The sequence below is a fragment of the Corylus avellana genome, chromosome 11, assembly GCF_965113065.1.
Source record: "Corylus avellana chromosome 11, dhCorAvel1.hap1.2, whole genome shotgun sequence".
Lineage (NCBI taxonomy): Eukaryota > Viridiplantae > Streptophyta > Magnoliopsida > Fagales > Betulaceae > Corylus > Corylus avellana.
The window spans coordinates 15,844,752-15,870,178 of record NC_142500.1 but is presented as its reverse complement, the minus strand read 5'-3'; the positions used below and the strand labels follow the sequence as shown (position 1 = coordinate 15,870,178).

Sequence of the window (25,427 nt, the reverse complement as noted above, 5' to 3'; positions counted from 1 at the left end):
CTTCCTTGGGAACCCGCGTAGCAGGCCTGCGCAGCACCCTCTTTCTTCTTCCTCTCATTTTCTTTCTTTTTTTTTCCCTCTTTTCTTCTTCTCTCCCCCGCGCGCAGCACCCTTTTCTTAATTTCTTCTGCATTTTTTCCTCTTCTTCTCACAAAGCCCCCTTTGATCTCTTATCAAGTAGCTTCACCACTCCGATTTTAGAGCTTCCTAGTTCGCTCGACTCTTCATCCTAAATCAGCCGCACCAGCCACCGCCGCCTGCTCTCTCCGCCGGCGACGTCATCTCCAGCCGACAACTCACCGGCAACTGATGGCCAACGTACCACTCACTCATTTTCCAGCCATCTCCCTCTCATCATCACCGATCAGGTATATATATATATATATCATCTGATAATATATATTTATAATTTTTTGTGAGCATTGTATATATATATATAATGTAATGTTTTTGTTAGCTAATTAACTTATTAGTTTGGTTGAAATATAATATTTTTATGGTCCATGCATGTTTGTATGATAGGTACATACGTAGGAATGTAGGGGATTGTTCAATATGTGCATGCATGCAAAATATTTATATTTACGTTTTTTAGAAATCTAATTGCTATTAGGTTACTTTTTTTTTATTTTGTGTAGGTTTTGCAAACCTTTATTATATAAATTATCATTTATATAGTAAAAAATAAAAATAAAAATAGAAAATAGATTTATATTTGTAATCATTTATATAAATGATTACAAATATAATAATTAAAAATACATAATGCGGTTATGTAACCTACATATGTGGTTAATTAGATGAATTTTATTTAAGGTCTCCATACGAAGTACAAATTATGTAACTTTATTTCTTTAAAAATATTGCGACATAAACATATATAATTGAGCTTGATTTTATTTAGGTCCCCGTAACAAATTATGCTTTTCAATTTGTTTCGTGGTTGGTTTGGTTTAGGTTTTGCAAATTTTTATTAGATCGAGTACATGTTATTAATAAAACAACAAACGTACATGTTATTAGGTTTAGCATAATTCTTATATATTTATGTTTATAATGTACGTAGTAACACTATGGACAAGAGTTGGATGAAGAAATCTAGGGGTACGAAGGAATACAGAGACGGATGCAGAGCGTTTGTGGACTTCGCAGTTAAGAACTGTGACACTCCAGACAAACTTATTTTGTGCCCCTATAAGACGTGTCGCTGTAACAGGAGACACCCCCCAGATTTGGTATACGACCACATGACAGGGGGAAAGGAATGTGGCCCCAATACACATACTGGATTTATCATGGCGAGAGGCCTGTTAGAGCTCCCGTTGATGGCTCCAATTCATCACGTCCGGCAACAGCTGTGGGTGCAAGCACTGAACAGGTTGAAAATATGCACGCCATGTTGCGTGATGCATTCGGCATGCACGAAGTGAGAGATGACAATAGTGAGCCTTGGGTTGAGGTGCATGAAGAGGAAGAAGACATTGTGCATGACGAATCCGATGGAGGTGACGTATGAAAGTACGAGGAATTGCTGAAAAAGGCAGACAAACCGCTTCATGATAAGACCAAACATAGCAAGCTGAGTGCTACTGTACATCTGTACAATTTGAAGTGTGTGGGTGGAGTTAGTAATACGATATTCTCGTGTTTCCTCGAGCTAATCAATCAGTTCTGCCTGCAGATGATGGAGCTCTGTCAGTTAATACATATGAGGCGAAACGATTTCTAAGGGACATGGGACTCGGGTATGAGAAGATTCCGGCTTGTCGCAATGATTGTATGTTGTTCTGGAAGGGCAATAAGGACTTAGATTCATGTGTTAAATGTGAAAAATCTAAGTGAAAGGACGAAATTCATTTGGACGAGGATGGCCACCCCATAGAGTCGATTAAGAGACGTCCGGTCAAGGTTTTGTGGTGGTTTTCCATCATACCACGACTATAGAGGCTTTTTATGTCATAGCATACTGCACCCTATATGAGGTGGCATGCAGAATGCCGCACTAAGGACGCCGTATTGAGGCATCCAGCTGACGGTGAAGCATGGAAGTCATTCGACAATTTATATCCGGAGTTTTCAACGGATAGTAGAAACTTAAGACTTGGCCTAACTTCGGATGAATTTAATCCTTTTTGGAACATGAGCACATCCCACAGTACTTGGCCTGTAATGCTTGTACCGTATAACCTCCCTCCTTGGATGTGCATGAAGCAAACGTCTTTCATATTATTCCTGCTTATTCCACGCCTAAGTTCACTTGGAATTGATATAAATGTCTACATGCAACCATTAATTGAGGAATTGCAGTTACTATTAAATGTGGGGATACGAACATTTGATGTCTCATTGAAAAAGAATTTCATGCTCCGAGCGCAGCTGATGTGGACAATTAATGACTTTCCGGCATACGCGGACTTGTCTGGGCTGCCTACAAAGGGTGAAAATGCATGCCCTTACTGTATGCTTGCAACAAGTTCTAGATGGTTAAAACATGGAAGTAAGATTTGCTTTATGGGGCATAGGCGATACTTGCCCATAGATCATCCGTGGAGGCGGAATAAAAATACATTTGACGGTAACCGAGAACTAGAATGTGCCCCTGATGTTCCAGATGGAGGTTAAATCTTAAAACAGTTAGAAGGGATTGTATTTGGGGATGAGAGTGCCGGTAAGTCAGTTAGCATTGATAATTCACATCTAAAGAGGAAGATGACTGATAATATATTGTGGAAGAAGAAAAGTATTTTCTTTCGTTTGCCGTACTGGAAGGATAATTTATTACGGCACAACCTTGATGTCATGCACATAGAGAAAAATGTGATGGACAATATAATTGGCACAATACTCGACATTAAGGGAAAAATGAAGGACAACCTTAAAGCCCGTAAAGACTTACAAAAAATGGGTTTGAGACCAGCACTTCATCATTTCATAGGTGATAATGGAAGAATCTATATCCCTCATGCTTGCCACACGATGTCGAAAGAAGATAAAACTAATTTCCTAAAAGTGCTTCGAAATATAAGGGTGCCAGACGGATATGCCTGGAACATTTTCATATGTGTAAAACTTAAGGACCGGACAATATCGAGTTTGAAGAGTCATGACAATCACGTATTGATGCAACAGCTTCTTCTGATTGCATTGCGTGGATCACTGCCCGGTAACGTGGTTAGATTGCTAGTTGAGATGTCTGCATTCTTCAGGGGCATATGTTCAACGGTGTTGACCCAAGAGAATATGGCCCGACTTGAGGCTGAGATCTATATCACTCTGTGCAAGTTGGAACAGATATTTTTCCCTAATTTTTTCACCAGTATAGTTCATGTTGTGGTGCATCTTGTCCGTGAATGCCGACTTGATGGACCGGTACAGTATAAGTAGATGTATCCGGCAGAGAGGTAACATTTCCCTGAAAAAATTAAAACTACAATTTTGTTGTCATTTATTTATTTAAAAACAATTATTAGATGTAATAATTGACTAGTTTTGATATGTAGAAGTCTCGGAGTGTTCAAATCTAGTGTGCGTAATAAAGCGGCACCTGACGGCTGCATTGCGGAGGACTACATAGCAACCGAGTTGGTGACGTTCTGTTTGATGAATTTAAAGAACGCACCGCCATTTAACAATAGGCCGCAACGAAACCTGGATGGGCCTAAAGGGGCTAGAACCCGAGTCGTCCTCAACCGACTCATGTTGATACAGATTCACCATTACATTCTGTTTAACTCAGATGACTTCCTCCAATTGTGGACGTGAGTATTGTGTAATAAATATATGCATACTCATATTCTGCAACAGCGTTAGTTGTGAATTAAATTTAATTGATTTTATATCGGGTATGTAGGATGCACAAGGATTCAATAAGACAAACTGCAAACAGGGGGCGAACAACGGACGATCAATTGGAAACCCAACATTTTGATCAATTTTGCGATTGGTACCGTGACTTTGTAAGTCTAATGCCATGCACACCTGGTAAATTTCATAATGTTTCGTCATTGCACTAATTATACTTCGTCGTTGTATATGACTCATAGGTCGATTGTTCGGACGATCGACGCAGGAAGGAGTTGGGTGAGAAACTAGTAATGCATTGTAGAGGGCCAATGGTCTCAGCAGTCCAATATAATAGATATGTGGTCAACGGCAAGTTCTTTCGCACCGTCGCACATGATGTGGGGAAGAGGTCTCAGAATAGTGGCGTGTGCGTGCCGACTGTTGATGGCGAAACATACTATTGGAAGGTAACTCAAATACTTGAGGTGGAGTATTACGACAGGACAAAGTATATTATGTTCAAGTATGATTGGGCGGAAACCACAAGGGACAGGGGATTCCAAGTTGACGAGTATGGCCTAACGCTTGTTAACTTCAAAAACCTTGTCCATAAGGGGGAGCTGATTAGTGATTAGCCGTATGTACTCTTTTCCCAAGTGGAACAAGTTTTTTACGTCGGAAATGAAAGGAACCCAGATTGGGTTTGCGCGGTGAGGACAAAACCTAGGAACATATACGATGTTGGTCAGGGTCAAGCGCCTCATGATGATCATGCGAATTATCACGAGAGTGAGCCACTCATTTTAAACAATAATCAACTAAATGATCCGCATGATGACATCCAATACGTCTGACACGGCTTCGCACCAATCGAAGCGTATGTCATTCTATATGAATTAAATATTGTACATTGATTAGTTTGTTGTAATTTATTTGTACATTAATTGTCAAATTTTATTTACAGAAGCGGTGAATAATTCTAACACTATACACAACTAATTGGGTGCGTTATGTATTTTGCAGGTAGATATGAGTACTCGGGGGACGACAAGAGGACGGAAGACACAAGCTTCTGGGTCGAGAGGGCATCATGCCCTGACTGACAGTGAGACGCAAGAAGCTGCTATGCTTATGAGGCAGCAACCAGGGTATCGACCCATACTTCCACAGTATGTGGAAGGACATATACCTGCGACAGGCGATTATGTCCCCGACATTCCCGGCTCTTCGAGTGATCCGTTCACAGTTGGTCTCGGATGCCCAGGCGTTCCGCCAGGCCCTACCCAGTTCGGGTATCAGTATGACCCTACTCCTTGCGCCACTGACAAATCACCACGTATGCCATCCATGGGGCCCACATTGACACAGGTTGGTATATTGCCGCACGGGTATTTTGATCATCGTCATCCACACAGCAGCGCACGTGTAGATGACAGTGAGGCTCAGGTCCCCGATGACATGCATGATGGGACAACTGATCTTGCTTGGCCAACATTGACTGTCGACCAAGTTCGCACAATAGGTATGTATGTTTGCTATTTCGAACCATAAATATGCACATTTTTACGCATAATGGTAAATGTAGTAATTAAGTTTACAAATTTAAGTAATATATGTTTAACCATTTATGTGTTAATATATACTTTATCATTGCAGATAGCGATAATAACTTTGAAGTGGTGACCGTAAGTGACTCGCACAAGTTGTGGGACATTCCTGAGGGAAAAAAGGGTCGTCATGGAGTATAATGGCTCGTGGCAGCCCGTAGAACAAAGCGGCAAAAAATTTAGACGGATGATGGGCAAGACTTGCAAGGCCGGGTCCTTTATCAGGCTATCCGACAACTGAACGGATGTACCACAACAATCTAAGGAGGATTTATTTGATTAATTGATGGTAAGTATTGTAGATTAGATGTTCTTAATTTATGATATGTACATATTAATATTAAATTAGCATTTGTATATTAAATTTGGTAAAACAATCAGCGTTTTGATACCCTATTTTTTAATTAATGCATAATTACTTCTACATCATGCCTGGGTTGAATATGAAGAAAATTAAAAAAGACGCTTTCAGAGACATGTACGAGAAGCAGAAGCTTTTGAGGCACAAGTTAAGGCAAAAACTTATGATTTAGATGGACGACACTCCTGCGACCGTGTTGGCAAGGGTGGGCGCGACCACCACAAAGTACAACCCCATAGACGTGGAAAGATTGGTGGTGAAATGGTGTGATCTCACTTATCAAGTAGGTCACTTCAAACTATATGTGTTTTGTTAGTTGTAATTGTTCGGTGGCTTAGCTATAAATAACGTCTACATGTTGTGTTCGTAGGCTTTTTGTGCGCACTTGAAAGAAATACGAGCACTGAATGAAACGCCACACTACACCAGATCGAAGAGCTATGCAAGGGTAGCATATGAGGATGTACTACTATAACTTACCATAACTATATATATATACTGCGTAGTATATATATAAACGTTTCATTGATGGTTTAGACTTATTGCAGGTACTTAATTTGGGCAAAGCTCTTACGCGAGTCAAAACTTATATCAAGACTCATAAAAAGAAAGATGGTAGTTGCCCAAATCCGGTGACCGTAGCTCGAATTGTAAGTGGCAGACACATTGTCATGAATTTTTATTTATGTATTAACTTATTGAGTCTTAACAATTTATATATAATAATGTTGACTTACAGGCACGGATGGAAGAGTTATTAGAAAATGACCCCGCTGAGAACGTCGTGGATGGGCACTAGGACACGATTAAATAGACACCGGATGACGCGTATGCTCAGGCGCACGACAATAAGGTTGAGTATGCGGGTCGTGTACGAGGGGTTAGTAAAAATATTTTGCCTGCACGTGGCACCATCTACTCATACAATACACCGTCCCAAGCACGGTCGCAGAACCGTGGCGGGATGGTCTCGCGTGAAGAACTGGAAAGAGCCATTCAAGCGGAGAGGGAGAAGCACATAGAGCAAATGGATGCGAGGCTATCGCAGATGGCTGCTCAGATGGCAGCGTATAAGGCTCGGATTCGTAACCTTGAGGGGTCGAGACAGATGGGGTCCGAGCCGGAGGTGACGACTTTCAGGACTCTGCAAGATGCAGAGTCCCCAGCCCGAGTGATTGTGAGATCCTCAGTTGATAGCCGATCAGGTAACAATATATTCTTATTGTTTTTATTTGAGTAACACGATTATCTTACTAGATGAATATCATTTTAATGGCTAGTAATTTTGTTAGGTAAATAAATTGTAGTCATATCTAACACAATTGTATTTAACACAATTGCAACGTAATTTGCATGTGTAAATGACGTAAGAATAGAAGCTGAGGACGACGGTTACAATGAAATCCTACACCAGACACCGGTTGGACAGAAGTCTCGTTTGTCTAAACAATATACCCATCGTTCAGGCACCCCGTGAGTATATATATATAAACTCAAAATATTCTACTTTGCTGTTCCAGGTTGGTTTGGTTGTGATTGAAGCTTTGCATAGTTAATCTTACCATATTTGTTGAAGCCGCCTCATTGAATAAATGTATATGTACATATATATGTATGTGTTTATGTATGTCGTGCAAATATGTATATGCATAGGTCGTGCAAATATGTATGTCGAGGTTATTATGTGACAATAATTCAATTGTTAATTTTCTCACTTACTTGGACATTGCTTATCTATTAGGAGTTCATAATATTATATTACAAATGTCAATTAACTGATTGATTGTTTGTTTTATTATTTGCAGTTAGTGCGGAGAAGTCGGAAGATAATGGTCATCATGATGTTCATTTGGCTTTGGTCAAAGTAGTGTTTGTTTAAGGATATTTGGTATTTGGCCATAACCTTAGTGTTGGATTATTTAATGTTGGAGTATTTGTGTATATATTTAATGTTGGATTATTTGTGGTAGTTGGATTGTGGTTCTATTGGATAGTTGAATTGAATTGTGGTATTTGTGGATAGTTGGATTGTTAATTGAATTGTGGATATGGTTTGAATTGTGGTATTTGTGATAGTTGGATTGATGTTGAATTTATAGATATATTTGATGTTGGATTGATAGATTATTGGATTGTCATTATATGTAACTCATATATCAGGTATAATGAGCGGAGAAAATTATTGTAACAGAGAAAATTGAAAAAAAAAAAAAAAAAAAAAAAAATTTTCCCAGTCAAACTTGGTAACGTGGCAGAATCTACCACGTTACCAAGTATGGTAACGTGTCCAGACTATGCCACGTTACCATTTGGTAACATGGCATAATCTCCCACGTTACCACACATAGTAACGTGGCACATGGTAACGTGTGGTAAAGTGGCAGATTCTAACACGTTACCAAATGGTAACGTGTTAGAATATACACGTTACAAAATTTATTGTAACGTGTTAGTTTATAACACGTTACCAAATTGTAACGTGTCAGATTCTGACACGTTACTAAATTTAATATAATCACGACCACTTTCACAACACGTCAAACACGTTACTATTAATACGTTACTAATGGGCCGTAACTAAAAAATTAAATTGTTGTAGTGATAATACCTGACTGCTAATATCTTAAATATTTCAATGTAATATTCAAGATATTGCACATTCATTAAAGATCTAGCTTCATCAAATTCTGTCCTTATATAGTACTAACACCGTATGCCGTGTGCTACATAATTTATCCATTTACCCTAATTAGTGAATATCTAGTAGAGAGGAAGACAGGGAAAAAGAAGAAGAGTAAAATCATAAATATAAATTTTAAGAATCAAACCCGAAAAATCTGCCTTATAATTAATCAAAAGTAGATTACTCTCAAATAAACTCTTATATAACTAATCAAGTTAATTGATTATAATTAAACTAAAATAATCCCTCCAGTCTTGAGAGGATAATCTGATTATATTAAAATTTTGAAATTTGGGTTTGTTATAGATGATTATATGCATGAGAAAGTTGTACGTACGTGAATTTGCATTAAATATATATTTCTACTATAATTGGGACAACAAGTCCCTTATTGATTCTACTTGGGACTCTTTGCTCTATGAGCCAAAGAGACCAAAACCTACGGGGGAGACCACAACAATTCCCACGTACGGTTTTATTGAAAAGTTCTTCTCGTATCTGGTCTCTAGTTGTTGTTAAGCTCACGGTGTCTGAAATTAGTTGGCTGTCTACGATAATTTATGCACGAAAAGAGAAACTCAAAAAGACATAACTAATTTGCAATTAATCAATTACGATGAATCCAGCTTTCAATTTAGGGAGGGACCAAGGGCCAAATTTTTTTTGGAGAGAGACCAATTGGCAAAAAATACTTAAATTTTTTTTTTTTTTTTGTAATTTCGGGGAGACCAGGGCCACTCACAGTCCCTCCAAAGATCCGTCTCTGCTAGCACCCCAATGAAGGTGAAAGTGGAGGTTACCTACAAATGTAGCCGATGAAATCCATGGCGCAATATGATGGGTACTACTATCGAGAGTACGAAACATCTAAATATGCTTGCTAAGAAGCAGGAGATTTAAATGAAAAAGAAGAATGGAAAAAAGACAGTTTTAATTTTCTGACTATAATTCAAACAATCAAACCAGAAAGAACAAACAAAATCCAAAAAGAATTGAAAAGATCCCAAAAGCTTGTAGTAGTGATCATCTTCATGGGCTTTATCTGCCACCATCTACTCCGTCTTCTTCATGGCCATCAACATTTGGTGCTCTACTAACCACCACCAGAGCCAGGCAAAGCTATTGTTGATCACCACCGACTCTGAATGACCAAATCTGGACGACATCGTTTTTGTGGAGATCATTCGCTTTTACGACGTCGTTCCAGTATGTCTTTATCACGTACATGGAGCTTTTCTTCCCCGACGTCTTGGGCATGTCCCACTGCCTGAACGCCATACTACTCACCTTCTGCGACGGCTCCATGAAAGGCACCTCCCATGTCACTTGCTTGGCAAGAACCTCTCTCTCGTCCTCTCTTAAGAAACCCCAGTTGATCTTCCCAAACGGTATGGACAACCGACAATGGTCCCGTTTACAGTCAGTTGACGTGAGGCGTTTTGTATTACCATAATCGCCTGTGTTCCATTTACTGCCTTTATACGATCCTTGAGTTCCTCAAGCATGTCTGGCGGTGGGTTTGGAAGGGCGATGACCGGCACATCCACCTTCTTCTTCTTCTTGGCTGTGGGTTTTTCAGTACTACTTTTAGACTTTTTTTTATTAATCTTGAAATCCGGGTTGCTGTAGCTCCCCTTCGAGCATCTCTTTCTACTACTCCTTCTTTGGGGTTCTATAGCAGAATCCGTGATTGTTCTCTTGAGACTTGCCACCGGCGATTTCCTTTCTTTCTCAAGTTCTTTTTCTTCATGTTTCAAAGCAGCAATACGTGCAAGAACTGCTAAATTACCCATCTTACGCCTAGGTGAGTCATAAACCTCCACTTCTTTCCATTTGAAAAATGACTTCATATTCTCACCGACGTACTTTCTTGTTCCTTTCTGCTTTAGTGAGTGACAAAAGAACCTGATCAAAGGATTCAACTTATAGGTCAAAGGTATAGGTAATTCTTAATCCTATTCTTAATCTTAATCCTAGTCCTAGTCCTAAATAGATTATTGGAAAAAATCCACTTTACCGCCTAAAGTTTTAGGAGTTTTTCAATTTGAATCCCAAGTTTAAAAATTGACTATATACCCCCTAATGTTTCAAAAATTTTCAATTTAAACCTTCTGTTACTGATTTCCGTCAAATTTGACGGAAATCTATGAAATTACATAATTACCTTCAGGCTTTTTTTTTTTAAAAAAAAAATTCCGTCCAATTTAACGGAAAGTTAAAATTGAAATTTTTTGACATATTAAAGGGGTACATTGCCAATTTTTAAACTTTGGAGTTTAAATTAAAAAACCCCTCAAACTTTAGAGAGTAAAATGGATTTTCCCCTAGATTACTAATAGCTTTTCATCCAACGGCTACAATGAGCCACTTAAGTAAAAGAATGGGAGTGCTTGTATCTAGTAATAATTCATAATCCAAGCTTGAGCCGAAAAAGGTTCCCTTTTAGTCAATTAGATTTAAGAGAAGCCTAATTTCTTTTATTAATAATTTATTTTTGGGAAAAATACATTTTACCCATGAACTATCCATTCATTTGCACTTTTAACCTCAATGTTTAAAAAGTGACATTTTATCCTTCTAAACTTTCAAATTATTACAATTCAACCATTCTGACTTTTTTTTTTTTTTTTTTTTCCCAAAATGCCCCCATCCCAAGTTTTTTTGTTTTTTTTTTTGAAAAAAAAAAAATTTAAAAAAATTTAAAAATTAAGGGGTGGTCGGCCACCCAAGTTGGGTATGGGGGTGGCCAAACCAGTTACCCCTTAATTTTTAATTTTTTTAACTTGAGATGGGGGCATTTTGGGGAAAAAAGTCAAAATGGTCGAATTGCAACAATTTGAAAGTTTGAGGGGGTCAAGTGTCACTTTTCAAACATTGGGGGTTAAAAATGCAAATGAGTGGATAGTTCAGAGGGTAAAGTGTATTTTTTCCTTTATTTTTTATTATTATTTTTTTAAAAATAATCTGGCCTTGAGAGGGTAATCTGGTCATTATGTTAAAATTTTGAAATTTGGGTTTGTTATAGATGATTCCATGATGGGAAAGTTGTACGTACGTGACTTTGCATTAGCATATATTTCTACTCTAAATGGGACAACAAGTCTCTTATTGATTCTACTTGGGACTCTTTGCTCTATTAGCCAAAGAGACCAAAACCTACTGGGAGACCACAACAATTCCCACGGTTTGATTGAAAAGTTCTTCGATCTCCTATCTGGTCTCTAGTTGTTGTTAAGCTCACGGTGTTTGAAATTGGCTGTCTACGATCATTCATGCACAAAAAGAGAAACTCAAAAAGAGAGAACTAATTTCCCAGAAAATAACTTCATTATTAATCAATCAATATTTGCTTGGAAACACACTTTCTTTTTCTTGTTCTTTTTTTTTCTTTTTTTCTTTTTCTTTTCTTTTTTTTAACAAACGGTCATTCATAAAATAAAAAGAAAATTACAGGACATACATAAAGCTAAAACAAGTTTAAACAAGAAGTTAAAAACAATCTTAGGTTCCGTTTATTTCGACATAAAATGGTTTCCAGAAAATAATTTTTGTATTTTACAGTGTTTACTTCAACATAAAATAGTGGTCGGCGAAAAATATTTTTTTTTTTACCAAAAATTCTTCTTTAATTTTTGGGAAATGGTTTACGGTTTTGAAAACCGTAAACCATTTTCTGACTGTGAGCATCTCATTCTTAAATCGATGGACTTTGCCAAGACTCGTCCAAAACATCGCTGGGACTTGACCAGAACTCGCCCAGGACCCGCTCGGGATCGCGCCAGGACCTACCCGTGACCAAACCAGACTTGAACGGGACCCGCCCGAATTTGCCCGAGACTTGACCGGGACCCGCCCGGGACTTGACCAAGACCTGCCCGAGACCGGCTTGGAATTTGATCGGGACTTGCCCGGGACGCCGCTAGGACCTGCCTGGGACTTGACCGGGACCCGGCTGAGACTTGACCAGGACCCCGCCGAGACCCACCCGGGACTTGACCAAGACTCGCCTAGGACCTGGCCGGGACCCGCATAGGACCCCATCAGGACCTACCTGGTACTTGATCGGGACCCCTCCGGGACTTGATAGGGACCTGACCAGGACTTGACTGAAAGCCGTCTGGGACTTGCCCGAGACTCGCCTGGGACCCCGCCTGGACTTGATCGGGACCTAACCGGGACTTGCTCGAGACCCGCCCAGGACTTGACCGGGGGTTGATCGAGACCTAACCGGGAATTGCCATTGACCTGCCCAGGACTTGACCAGACCTGTCTGGGACTTGCCCGATCGAGTCCCGATCAAGTCCCAAGCAAGTCCCAATGGGGTTCCGAGCAAGTCCCAGTCGGGTCCCGATCAAGTCTCGGAGGGGTCTGGGGCGGGTCCCAGTTAGGTCCTAATCAAGTTCTAGTCAAGTCCTAGGTGGGTCCCGGGCAAGTCCCGGCAGGGTCCCAGGCGGGTCCTGGGCAAGTCCCGGATGAGTCTCGGTCAAGTCTCGGTCAGGTCCCGAGCGGGTCCTAGGCAAGTCTCAGTCAGGTCCAGGCGGGTCCCGATTAGGTCTCGATCAAGTCCTGGGCGGGTCCCGGTCAAGTCCCGGTCAAGTCCCGGGCAGGTCCAGCTGAGGTCCCAGACAAGTACTAGTCAAGTTTTGGCAGGGTCCCGGGCATGTCCCTGTGGCGTCCCGAATAAGTCCTGTGCAAGTCCCTGCGGGGACCTTATTAGAAAAAATATATTAAAAAAAAAATTATTTTTCGTGTGCGCGGTAAACGCCGTAAAATGTTTTCGACAAAAAACATTTTCAGGGAAAATGGCTTCTCTGAAAATATTTTTCGACATAAAATATTTTACATCGAAGTAAACGAAGCCTTAGACAAAATAACTCATTTTAAACAGACCACTAGCACCCCAATGAAGGTAAAAGTGGAGGTCACCCACGAATGCAGCCGATGAAAGCCGCGGCGCAATATGATGGATACTACCATCGGGATTATGAATATCCCTATCAAACATCTAAATAGGCTTCCTAAAATGCAGGAGATTTAAATGAAAATGAACAATGGAGAAAATTGCAATTAAAACAATCAAACCATACAGAACAAACAAAAGCCAACAAAAATAGAAAAGATCCCAAAAACTTGTTGTAGTAGTGATCATCTTCATGGGCTTTATCTGCCACCATCTACTCTGTCTTCTTCATGGCCATCAACATCTGGTGCTCTACTAACTACCACCAGAGCCAGGCGAAGCTATCGTTCACCATCGACTCGGAATGTCCAAATCTGGATGACATCGTTTTGGTGGAGATCATTCGCTTATGCGACATCGTTCCAGTGTGTCCTTATCACGTACATGGAGCTTGTCTTCCCTGACGCCTTGGGCATGTCCCACTGCCTGAATGCCATCTTACTCACCTTCTGCGACGGCTCCATGAAAGGCACCTCCCATGTCACTTGTTTGGTAAGAACCTCTCTCTCCTTCTCTCTCAAGAAACCTTTGTTGATCTTCCCAAACGGTATGGACAACTGACCATGGTTAGGTTTAAGGTCGGTTTCCATGAGGCATTTTTGTATCACCATAACCGCTTCTATTCCATTTACTACCCTTACATGACCCTTGAATACCTCAGGCATGTTCGGCGGTGGGTTTGGAACGGCGGTGGGCACGTCCACCTTCTTCTCCGATCTCATCGTATCGGCTGTGGGTTTTTCATTACTAATTTTAGACTTCTTTTGGTTTATCTTGAAATCCAGGTCGTTGTAGCTTCCCTTTGAGCATCTCTTTCTGCTACTCCTTCTTTGGGGTTCTAGCTATAACAAAATCCGTGATTTTTCTCTTGGGACTTGCCACTAGCGATTTCCTTTCTTTCTCAGGTTCTTCTTCTTCTTCATATTTCACAACAAAAATACCTACAACAACTACCAAATTACCCATCTTAGGCCGAGGTGAGTCATAAGGCTCCACTTCTCTCCATTTGATCCACGATGTCATATTCTCACCGACATACTTTCTTGTTCTTTTCTGTGCTTCAGTGAGTCATAGAAGAACAATGATCAAAGGATTCAATTTATAGGTAATTCCTAATCCTAATCCTAATCTTAATCATAGTCCTAGGTAGATTATTAATAGCTTTTGATCCAATGGTTAGAATGAGCCACTTAAGTAAAAGAATGGAAGTGCTTGTATCTAGTAATAATTCCTATGCATGTGATATTACTCTATTTACTATGCCCAAATTACCCTCCCCCATCCCAATAATGCGTGCCCCATTTGACCCCATCCCTTTTATTATTCAGACGAAGCCTCTAGTTTCACCAAAATTGACACTAGAAAATTATACAACATGTTAGAAAATGTACATTTTTGCAATAAACGGATTCCGGGCCGCCAATTTCCCGACTGGTTTCTGGCCGTGACGAGGGAAGCTATGAGATAGTCTGGCTGACATAACCATATTTGCCTCAAATTTCAAGTCCTCTTTCGCTCTTTGTGGTGGCCGGTGTTCAGCGGTTGAACAAAGAAGATAAGAAGAAGAGGGATTGGAAAGAGGACGTGTAATACAAATATGTGCTCCTGATTAATGGATGAGTTTTTTTGTTAATGTGTTAAACATTGTGGATGTCATGTGTCACTTTTTAAACATTAGACGTCAAAACGAAAATGGATATATACTTTATGGAGGTAAAATGTATTTTCCCCAAAATGTTTTCTTTTATGTTATGGATTCTGTTAAGTGATTTAGTCAATCCGGTTTAAGATAAGCTTAATTTCTTTCATTAATAATTTATTTTTTATTATTATTATTTTTTTAAAAAAAAAATACTATTTTTCAACCACATATTGAACTGCACTACTCATTCTCTTTTGCCTTTATAGATTTTATTAAAACTAAGCTTAAAGAAATATATTTAGATCCACTATATGATTGGTTGATGCATTAATTACGAGTATAAAAGGCTACATCTTAATTAGCAATTGATATAACACATGTTCACCATGCCAATTAGCCATTAATTAACTCATCGGATTAATTATGAACCTTGTGGCTATATTGTGAATCCAAAAATGAGTTGATTTTGTGTGCACTCTACTTATTTTTTGTTTTTTTGACATGATTAATAATACAGTTTAACTTCTCACTTCACTGTCCAAAGAGGCCTTTGGTATTTTTATTGCAAAACTGATGTATTTCGACACACACATGCGTCGGAATTTACTAGGGATGCATTAATTAGCATGCCTTCCTCTGTTTTTTTTTTTTTTTTTTTTTTTTTTTCACGATATCTCTTCATTGATATAACAATTAAAATCACCTAGGTAGTTAGTAAAATCCACTAACCGCTTAGGCGGTTAACCGGTGACATATTAACTGCTAACCGTTTTTTAAAGAAAAAATTAAAAAGGTAATTTTTATTAAAGAAAAAAATTCACAAAAACAAAATGATGTTTTTATGGTAATATGAATATATAATAATACCTTACTACATACGATATCATTTATAGATTTATATATATATATATATTTAAATACAAAAACGACGTTGTTTCATGTATTTTTATATATTATATATTATATAATATACATAAAGGGTTAGTGGTTTTTTTAAAACCAAAAACCGCTAATCGTAAGCGCTTACGCAGTTAGTGATTTTTCTTAACTGCCTTCAAAAGCGGTTAGCAGTTAGTGGGCGATTAATAACCGCCCGCCTTTTCACCCCTACTAAACACTATCTATGACCCACACATTGGCCTCTCGAACTATTACAAGACAATGTCTTTGAATATTATTATCCCTATCAGTTTCCTATATGTAGCAAATTTCAACAAATCATGTCTCTAGTCACTATGACTACTAAAAAACTATCAATTTTTGACGCGACTACGGTAAACGAATTTGTGCCACGTCACTAATTATTGACGTGGCATTTTATGCCACGTCAATAAATATTTTTCTAACGTGGTAAAGTTGGCAGGTCAGTAATTAGTGACCTGGCAATATCCACACCTCATTAAATTCTGACCTGTTTGACATTGACATGTCAATAAATTTTTTAGGATTTTAAAACTTTAAAAATTATATATTTTATTGAAGTGTTAAATTTTTACACGTCAATAAATTTTGACGTGTAATATTATCATGTCAGAAATTTTTGACGTGGTAGTTTAATACGTCAATAATTACTGACGTGTTTAACTGCCATGTCAACAGTGACACGTCAGTAAAAAAAATTTACTGACCCCTATGTTTCTAACCTTCAACACACGTAAGAAATGCCACGTCAGAAAAGTTTTCTGACGTGTTAGATATCACAACACGTCAAAAAACGCTAGTCAAGAAAAAATAGTTATTTTGTAGTGTATCCAGTCATTGATTTCCAAGCTTTTCATTTCCGCTATAAGTGCATGCTATCTCATGTTTTGATCATGTACATCTACTTCGGTCTAATATATGGAAAATGATAAAGACACAACTTAAACCCAACTTTGGCCTAATTTTTTTCTTAAGTTTTTTTTTTTTTTTTTTTTTGTAAAAAAAAAACTGCTTGTGGAGGAGAGAGAGCCTTAAACTAGAGAGAAAAAGAAATTTGGTCTGTATCACACCTCCTAATATATATATATATATATATATTGAGCACGTCTATGCGTGTGTTCCACATATATTGCTGAGGTGGATCGTCGACATCGTAAAGGACACACAAAGGACTGAAGGAGGAAAAACTGGAAAGTAAAGAAAAAACCATCTTGTTCGTACTTCTTATGCACAATGAACACCCCAATACGAAGGTTATGTAACTATTGGACCCTAAGATGAGGGGAATGAATCATTCTCTCAACGAGAGTGGACACATCAAGATATATCCCTCAAAACACCTCTTTTTTTTTTTTTTTTTAATCTTTAATTTGAAGTCCCGACTCCCTCTGTGGAGTGGGATTCAAAAAATGATCAAACGTAGAGGACAGAGAGTGGTTTTTTGCTACAAAATACTTTTTTCTTTTTTTTTTTTAAAATGTTTTTTAATTTTTATTATTGATTTTTTTAATGCAATAAAGAAGAGTAAGCATAGTGCCTTCAGGATTTGTTTCAGAATGCACTGAGCCTAGTTAGTTCTTTGGGGGTGAAATTGATAACCTTTGCGACCCATCCCTCACAGAGGTCGGGTAGAAAGCCTCTGCTATTGGGTCATGGAGCCCATGATAGGATGGAGCCAGAAATTATTATAGGTAGGAGGCTAAAAAATTTTGCTGCCAGGAGCCGGTACCTTACACATTATTATTATATATATTTTTTACCTTAAAAATGTTTTGTTCGGAAGAATTGAGTGGGGCATGGCCTATGCCAATCCCCCCTCCCTCTGTCCCTGCCAATGACCTACACCCTTGTGGAGGTTGCAAATTGCAATGCCTTTGCGACCTCCAACTCTGATGGAAGGGGTATTAGATGTAACGATTCAGAAAAAGAAAAAAAAAAAAAAATGCTAGTTACATACTTACATTTGCATTATCACTTGAAGTACTAATAAATTTAAAATTTTTCTATAATCACTTATAAAACTCAATTGCACATAGTAATTAACTAATGTGAAACTTATCACTAATTAATATCTTTATAACATTTCCACTTACTTCCCATCTTTCATAGTGGTATTACATGTGAGAATGTAGTGTACATGTTATGTGATTTTATAGGTGTGATATGACAAAATAACCATTAATTTGAGTTTTATGAAATTTTAACGATAAATGTTAGGGGTCAATATTTTTCTCATATTTGGCTAAGAGAAAACTTTGTATCAAGACCATCCTGATAACACTCATTTTATAGCCCCCAATTAATAACCGACACATAAGCAAAAACATAAAAAGTGAACAAAAATAAGTTGGACTAAAATACACTAGATTTTAGGGTGATAAAATTCTTAAATGGTTAACCTTCGACATGTGGGTTTGATGAGACCCACGGTTTTTTTTTTCTCGAATTTGGTGTGGTTGTTCGCACTTTTATTTTTTGCATTTTTTTTAAATTGATGATGTGTCACATAGTAATTGGATGTTGTAAAAGGGGTGTTATCAAAATTGACCTCATAGTAGGGGCTCTCTTTGGCTAATCTCATCTTAAAAATCAACCATTAAATTTATGGAGATTTTTTATTAGTCAATGGTAGACCCTACAAATATAATAATTGATCTATTAAATTTATAAGAGAATATAAACTAAATATAAAAAACTTATTGACCCTTAGCAATTCTCATTACCGAGAGAGATAATAAAAATAAAAAGGGTTAAATACTAAATTAGTCCCTAGGGTTTCACAACTTTATTTTTTCCCTCCTGGGTTTTCATTTTTATCACAGGAGGTCCCTGTGGTTTTGATAAGTGACCAAATTAGTCCATCCGTTAGTTGACCGTTAGTTGACCGTTAAACTGGACACGTGGACCAATCAGACGTCGACACGTGGCACATATATTAATTTTTTTTTAAAATTTTTTTTAATTAAAAAAAATGTTTTTTTTTAAAAAAAAAAATTAAAAAAAAAATATTAAAAAAAAAAAAAAAAAATCGGAAAAAACTGGGGGTGGCCGAGCCACCCCCTTGGCAATTTGGGGGTGGCTCGGCCACCCCCTTTGGCCATGGGGGTGGCCAGGCCACCCCCATCTGGCCGGATGGGGGTGGCCGAAACCACCCCCGGTTCCCACTGGGGGTGGCTCGGCCACCCCCATCCGGCCAGATGGGGGTGGCCTGGCCACCCCCATGGCCAAAGGGGGTGGCCGAGCCACTCCCAAATTGCCAGGGGGTGGCTCGGCCACCCCCAGTTTTTTCCGATTTTTTTTTTTTTTTTTTTAATATATTTTTTTTAATTTTTTTTTTAAAAAAAACATTTTTTTTAATTAAAAAAAAATTTAAAAAAAAATTAATATATGTGCCACGTGTCGACGTCTGATTGGTCCACGTGTCCAGTTTAACGGTCAACTAACGGTCAACTAACGGATGGACTAATTTGGTCACTTATCAAAACCACAGGGACCTCCTGTGATAAAAATGAAAACCCAGGGGAGAAAAAATAAAGTTATGAAACCCTAGGGACTAATTTAGTATTTAACCCAAATAAAAATTTGTAAAATCCATGCTGCGTAGATAACGTTTTTGAAAGCTTTGTAAACCATGTATTTTTCTTTTCTTTTAAAGAAAAGTACACAATTTCTATATTCTATAATATATAAAAATCAAAATGAGTACTGCCACGTGTAGGCATAAAAGGGTATTTTCGGTACAAGGGTAACTGAAAATCAGTCCTTTTAGATAGAAAAACTCCCCTATTATAACTCGTCCCCTCTCCTTTCCTCGATAACTCACAAAACTTCCAAGCGAAAAAAGAATAAAAACCCTAGAACCCCGAAAGAAATCCCAAACTGAAACCATTTTTGTCCTTTTCATTTCTACAATTCGATTTTGCTTTTCTGTTTTCAATTTGCTTTCCGTGTTTTCTTTGTTTCAGCTATATCTGGTTTTTTTTTTTGTTCTTTTTTGTTGTCGTTTGTTGTTTTCAGGAGCAGAAACGAAACGAGGGAGGCAGAGTTTTGTTGTCTAAATTATGGGGATTAACGAGATTCAGCGTGTCTTTTGTCTGGGTTTGGTTTAATGGTTTACCGTGTCTTCCTGCTCTAATGTGTGGGTTTTGTGCTCTGAAATTAGGGTTTCACCTATCATCTCCTTTTTCCTTGAAGGAAGTTTAGGCCTTTGAGCGTTTCCGCGGCCGCGAATCAACTATTTCTGTGAGTAATTTTCCATCTTTCATCAATGGCTTTGATTTTTCTGTTTTAGTTCTTAATCTTGGTGTTCGATTTTTGGGGCTTATGATGCATGGATTAGTTAGGGTTTATTTAGACGCATTTCTCTGGCATTGTGCGCAGTTCATTTTATGTTTATTTTGATTGAATTTTTTCCTGTGATCGGATTTTCTAAGAAAATACATTTGTGAGAGCTGGTTTGATTTTGTTGCATGTTCCGCAATTATTAGAGGATATTTAGGATTTTTTGGTTTTCCTCAAGATTATTAGTAATTTAATATGGGTTTTAGTTCTTTGCTTGGACAATGTTTTCTGGAAAGCGTTCTGGGAATTATTTTATTCCTTACTTTTTATATTCCCATTTCTGGACCTGGGAAAATCGCATCATGTGGTTTATTGAGTTGTATCACTTCACATCAAGCAGAACAAATCTGCTTGATGTTTATTTTCCTGTATGTGAGTTGTTATAACAATATTGCGTGGTAGTTTAAATGTAAATGGTTTACCGTTTTGGTTGACTCTTTGCTCTATTTTGGTTGCCTCTTTTGTTTCTCATGATTTGTTAATACATTGTCCTTAAGCTTCTAAGAACTTGTGTTCATATTACATATGTTGGCAGGAACTGTATTTATTGAATCCTTTCTTTGTTAAACCTTTAATATCTTATGGAATTGGAAACTTGTGTTATACATAATAACAGCTTCTGAGACGGACTTATTCTTGAATGAAATAAATATTTTGGGCAAATATATTTTAAGATCTATAAACTGAGATGCTGGAACCATACTGGTAACTGAGCCTTTATCTTGAATTGATAACAAAAAGTTATATGCTTGTTATGTTCCTTAGGCAGTTGTCTATCATCTCTGTCCTTCCAATGTGGTTTATAGGTTATGTCGTCTTTGTCAGATACTGCTAAATTTTTCCATTACTCTTATTTATAAGTCATTGTTCCATGTTTAGTACTGGGTGGAGAGTACCTCTTCTTATGTGTTTTGCTGAAGCTCTTTTCAGTTGTGTCCTTCTCCGTAAGTGGCTGACTATGTATCAATCTAATGTTTTAATCAGGCTTGTGGAGGTGCATTTTAGTTGGAAAAGATGTCGTCACCATATCCAGTTCTTGGCAATCGGTCAATTGATCAGTGGAAGGTTACGGAGCTAAAAGAGGAACTTAAGAGAAGGAAATTAACAACCAAGGGTTTGAAGGATGACTTGATTAGACGTTTGGATGAAGCTCTTCGCGTTGAAATGGAAAATGCTAAAGAAGATGTGGATAATGGTGTTGATTTTGGAAGCAAACCTGTAGTTGGAGAAAAGGATGCTCTGACAGTGCCAGTTGCTGCAGGAACAGCTAAAGAGCTTGCAAATTCTGGTGGCAACAAGAACAAGAACAAGAATACAGATAGTGTTATGGTTCAGGTTGACATTAATGACAGTGCAGCAGCTTTGGATCAAGGAAAAGTTGGTGAAGGTGACATACTTGGTGGTACTGATGCTGCTAGGGTGGAAGAGGAGCTGGTTGTTCATTCTACTACTGTAGAAACCAGCATTGAAGTAACGGAGACTGTGACATCTGAAGTAGTTTTGAGTGAGCACAATTTGGAGAATATTGAAACTCAAAAGGAGAATGGAAACTCAAAGTCCTTGACGGAGAATGATGATTTGAAGCCCCAGCTAGAGAATGAGGATTCAATGCCACAGCTGGAGAATGAGGATCCAAAGCCCCAGCTGGAGAATGAGGATTCAAAGCCCCAGCTGGAGAATGAGGATTCAAAGCCCCAACTGGAGAATGAGGGTTTAAAGCCTCCCCCCGAAGGTGTCAGGCTCGACTCTTCAACTCCGGAGAACCAGGTATCTGAGGTCAGCCCTATTTTAGGGTCTCAAGTAAAATCTGATTCTATTTCTACTGATTCTGTGTCAATTAATGAAAAAATTGAACTAAAGGATAATGTAATTGCTGATCATGTCAAATTAGAACTAGATGTTGTTAACCCTGAGATGGTGGAACCATCATCCAGCAATGTTGTTCCAGTTGGTGGCGAATCACATCCAATGGATGTTGAAGTGCCACATGAGAACAAGGAATCTGATGGAGGGAAAGATGACAATAGTGCTACAGATGCAGACATAAGCAAGAAAATTGATAGTGCAGATTTAGGGTACTCAGAACAGTTAAATTTAGACAGGAGTTCTGGTGATGATTCCATGGAAGAGGATGTGCTGGAGACTAGGCAAATTGATTCGAAGTATAATTCTGAAGAAGTTGAAAATAGAAGCGAGAAAAGTGAAGTTCCTGTTGTAAAGGAGGAAAGTCATATTGCTATTCTTGGGGATGCTATATCTGAAAAGAAAGATGTCCATGTTGAGAATGAGAATCGAGCTGCACTTGCCGATAAAAGAAAACTTAACGGTAAGCATTTGAATATGATTAATTCTTAATTTTTTAATTTTTGTTTTTACCTGTTTCTTGCATTTGTTAACTTCCGTATTTTCTGCATGGATGTGAAGTTTTCTGTAGTTTTGTTACCAAGATGCACTATTTATCTTTCCTCACCTTCCATTTATCACATTCAATACTTTTGCTTTGAATCATTTGTGGTCTCTCTTATTTTATGGTATATTGGTATATGAGCACTTTCATGCCTGAAACTCTCTATGCCCAAATTCTGGAAAAAATCTCTTATTTTGTGGATCAGTTACTTGATGATGGTTGAAGCAGCCATCAGTTTAAGAATCGTGTGTCCCTATTTGTATTTAGGATTGAAAAAAAGTCTTTTGATTATGACAGGGAAAAAAAATGAACGTGATTACACTTAAAGCTAAACAGGAATCTATTTACGATTTTGAGTAGATGATAGGTGCAGGGAAATAAAGATTTTGGTAGTTTTAACTCTGCCATTGCTGCACCTTCCAGATATAAATTCCACATTTATTTCCACCCATATCTCTAATGTGTTGTGCAAGGCTTGATAATAGCTTGGTGTGGTTTTCATGTACAACAATATGCTTTTTGCTCTGAACTTGATTGCTCATCATCAAGATGCTCACACGTATTTACTTATCAAAAAAAAAAAAAAGGGATTGAGTGATATATTTTTTATGGGATTACATGTGGCATATGGAAACTTATCTCACTATATACCATTTTTTATGATCATCTTTATTGAAAATTTTACTGTATTCATTGTCATTTGAAGTTCTATTGACAATTTTGAAGAAAGAATTTGTGAGACTAAACCCTTAAAAAGTCAATTGGCATATACTCATGGAGAGGCCTTAATACACTGGAAACTGTAATTGTCATGGTATTTAAGCACTTGGCAACTGTTAAATCACTAGAATTTTGCCACTTTCACTCGTTCCCCAACTTACTATTTTTTTTTTTTTAAAAAAAATTGTCCTACTGCTTTGAAAACCAAATTTTTGGGGCTATGTGATGATTCTTCTTTGACATTAAGCTTGTTATGTTGTTTAGTGATATCTGTGATAGTGCCTTTTTTTCAATTGATAATTTCAATTTAAATTAAATATTCAGTTCTTATGGCCAATTTTTATTGATAAGATGTCTTTACAGATCTAGCGGCAGTTGGAAATAATGAGCCACTCAAGAGGCAGCGCAGGTGGAACTCTGAAGGCCTCAAAGTGCCAGAGCCCCAGAGCTCTACTACTCCTACCACTACCCCAAAGGAGACTTTCCAGACTACGCCCAAGGACACTATCCAACCTACTGCTTTGAAGCGTAATTTCTCTAGGTCAGACTCTACAAATAGTGAGAATACACCCAAGGAACGTGTTGGTACGTTAGTGCTGTTTTTCTGATTGGATGTGAAAATTTCCAGCAATTGTTGATATAGGATCTGAATGATCTTCCTTTTATCTATTGGCAGTTCCACCATCGCAAAAACCTCCGACTAATTCCCTTAGAATTGATCGATTTCTGCGTCCCTTTACCTTGAAAGCAGTGCACGAACTTCTGGGCAAAACCGGGAGTGTTACAAGTTTCTGGATGGACCACATCAAGACCCACTGCTATGTTACCGTAAGACTACTTCCTCTCGGTTCATTATATACTTTAGTTTGTGTTCACACGATCACACATACCATATGGGAGATGCTAGGCTGCAAAAAAGGGGTAGCCTTTACCTACCACTCAAAACCTCTCCCTGTATTGTCTTCCAAATGGGATGCAATACCCAGCTACAAAAAGGCTGGGTCTTTTAGCGATTATTATAGTATCCTCTTATGTCATTTAAATGTCAGGATTTCATTTAAAATAAGAGCACCTTTGTATCCGTCTAGTTTGTTTTGCATCCATGTATCTCAAAGTTTAGATCATTTAATTTAATCCCACTATTCTGGAACTGTTGTGATGCAGTACTCATCAGTTGAAGAAGCCACAGAAACGAGGAATGCTGTGTATAACTTACAATGGCCTCCGAATGGTGGGCGTCTCCTAGTGGCTGAGTTTGTTGATCCTCAGGAGGTGAAAACGCGGGCTGAGGAGGCTCCTCAGACTCCAACTACGCCTGCCAGTGCTGGTCCTACTGTTCCTCCAGCACCACCCACCTCACAGCCCCAGCCCTCACCCCGTCAACATAGGCAGCAACTTCCACCCCCACCTCCTGTTCTTCCACCACCGCCACCTTTGTCTAACCCACCTCAGACAAGAGAGCGGGTTCATCTTCCACCCCCACCTCCGCTTCCAGAGAAACTTGACCCTCCTATTGTAACTCTGGACGATCTGTTTCGGAAAACCAAAGCAACCCCTCGAATATACTATTTGCCTTTGTCAGAAGAACAAGTAGCAGCAAAACTTGCAGCGCAGGGCAAAAACACCAAGCAGTAGGGATCAGGCTAAAATTTATCCCTAGCTGCTCAATGGATTTTCTTATGGGTTGGTGAGTTAGACAATGGTAAGAAAGTTATGATTGCATCTTTGCAGGTCTGCAGGTGTTGCTTCTAAGAAGGAATTGTCCCAGCTAAGCAGAAGGATCCAGTTCGTAGGTGGGTTTGGGTTTTTGCGGGGAGTGCTTCTGGTTGAGGCCGAGTTTTCTTTAGTGTTAGAACCCTTCAAATTTAGGCCTCTCTTTGAGTGGACTGATTTTCCTTCCATGGCATCTTGTTTACCTGTTGAACCAGAGTTTCTACTTTGTAAACTTGAACTGTTGGTCAAATTTGTATTGGATTATTATGTCTTTGTTCCAATACTCAGA

General features: G+C 38.4%; 1 protein-coding gene and 1 pseudogene across 1 annotated transcript; one reads left to right on the top strand and one right to left on the bottom strand.

Annotated features, from left to right (window-relative positions):
* Positions 1 to 9,472: 9,472 nt before the first annotated feature.
* On the bottom strand, positions 9,473 to 14,116 carry LOC148583157 (uncharacterized; annotated as a pseudogene).
* Positions 14,117 to 19,763: 5,647 nt separating this feature from the next.
* LOC132165655 (SAP domain-containing protein) lies at positions 19,764 to 25,425 on the top strand. The gene is made up of 5 exons (XM_059576306.2): positions 19,764 to 20,199; positions 21,283 to 22,624; positions 23,789 to 24,010; positions 24,102 to 24,253; positions 24,590 to 25,425. Exons 2-5 carry the CDS (start codon positions 21,313 to 21,315, stop codon positions 25,058 to 25,060), a joined length of 2,157 nt encoding a protein of 718 aa, XP_059432289.2. The 5' UTR covers positions 19,764 to 20,199; positions 21,283 to 21,312; the 3' UTR covers positions 25,061 to 25,425.
* The last annotated feature ends 2 nt before the right edge of the window (positions 25,426 to 25,427 follow it).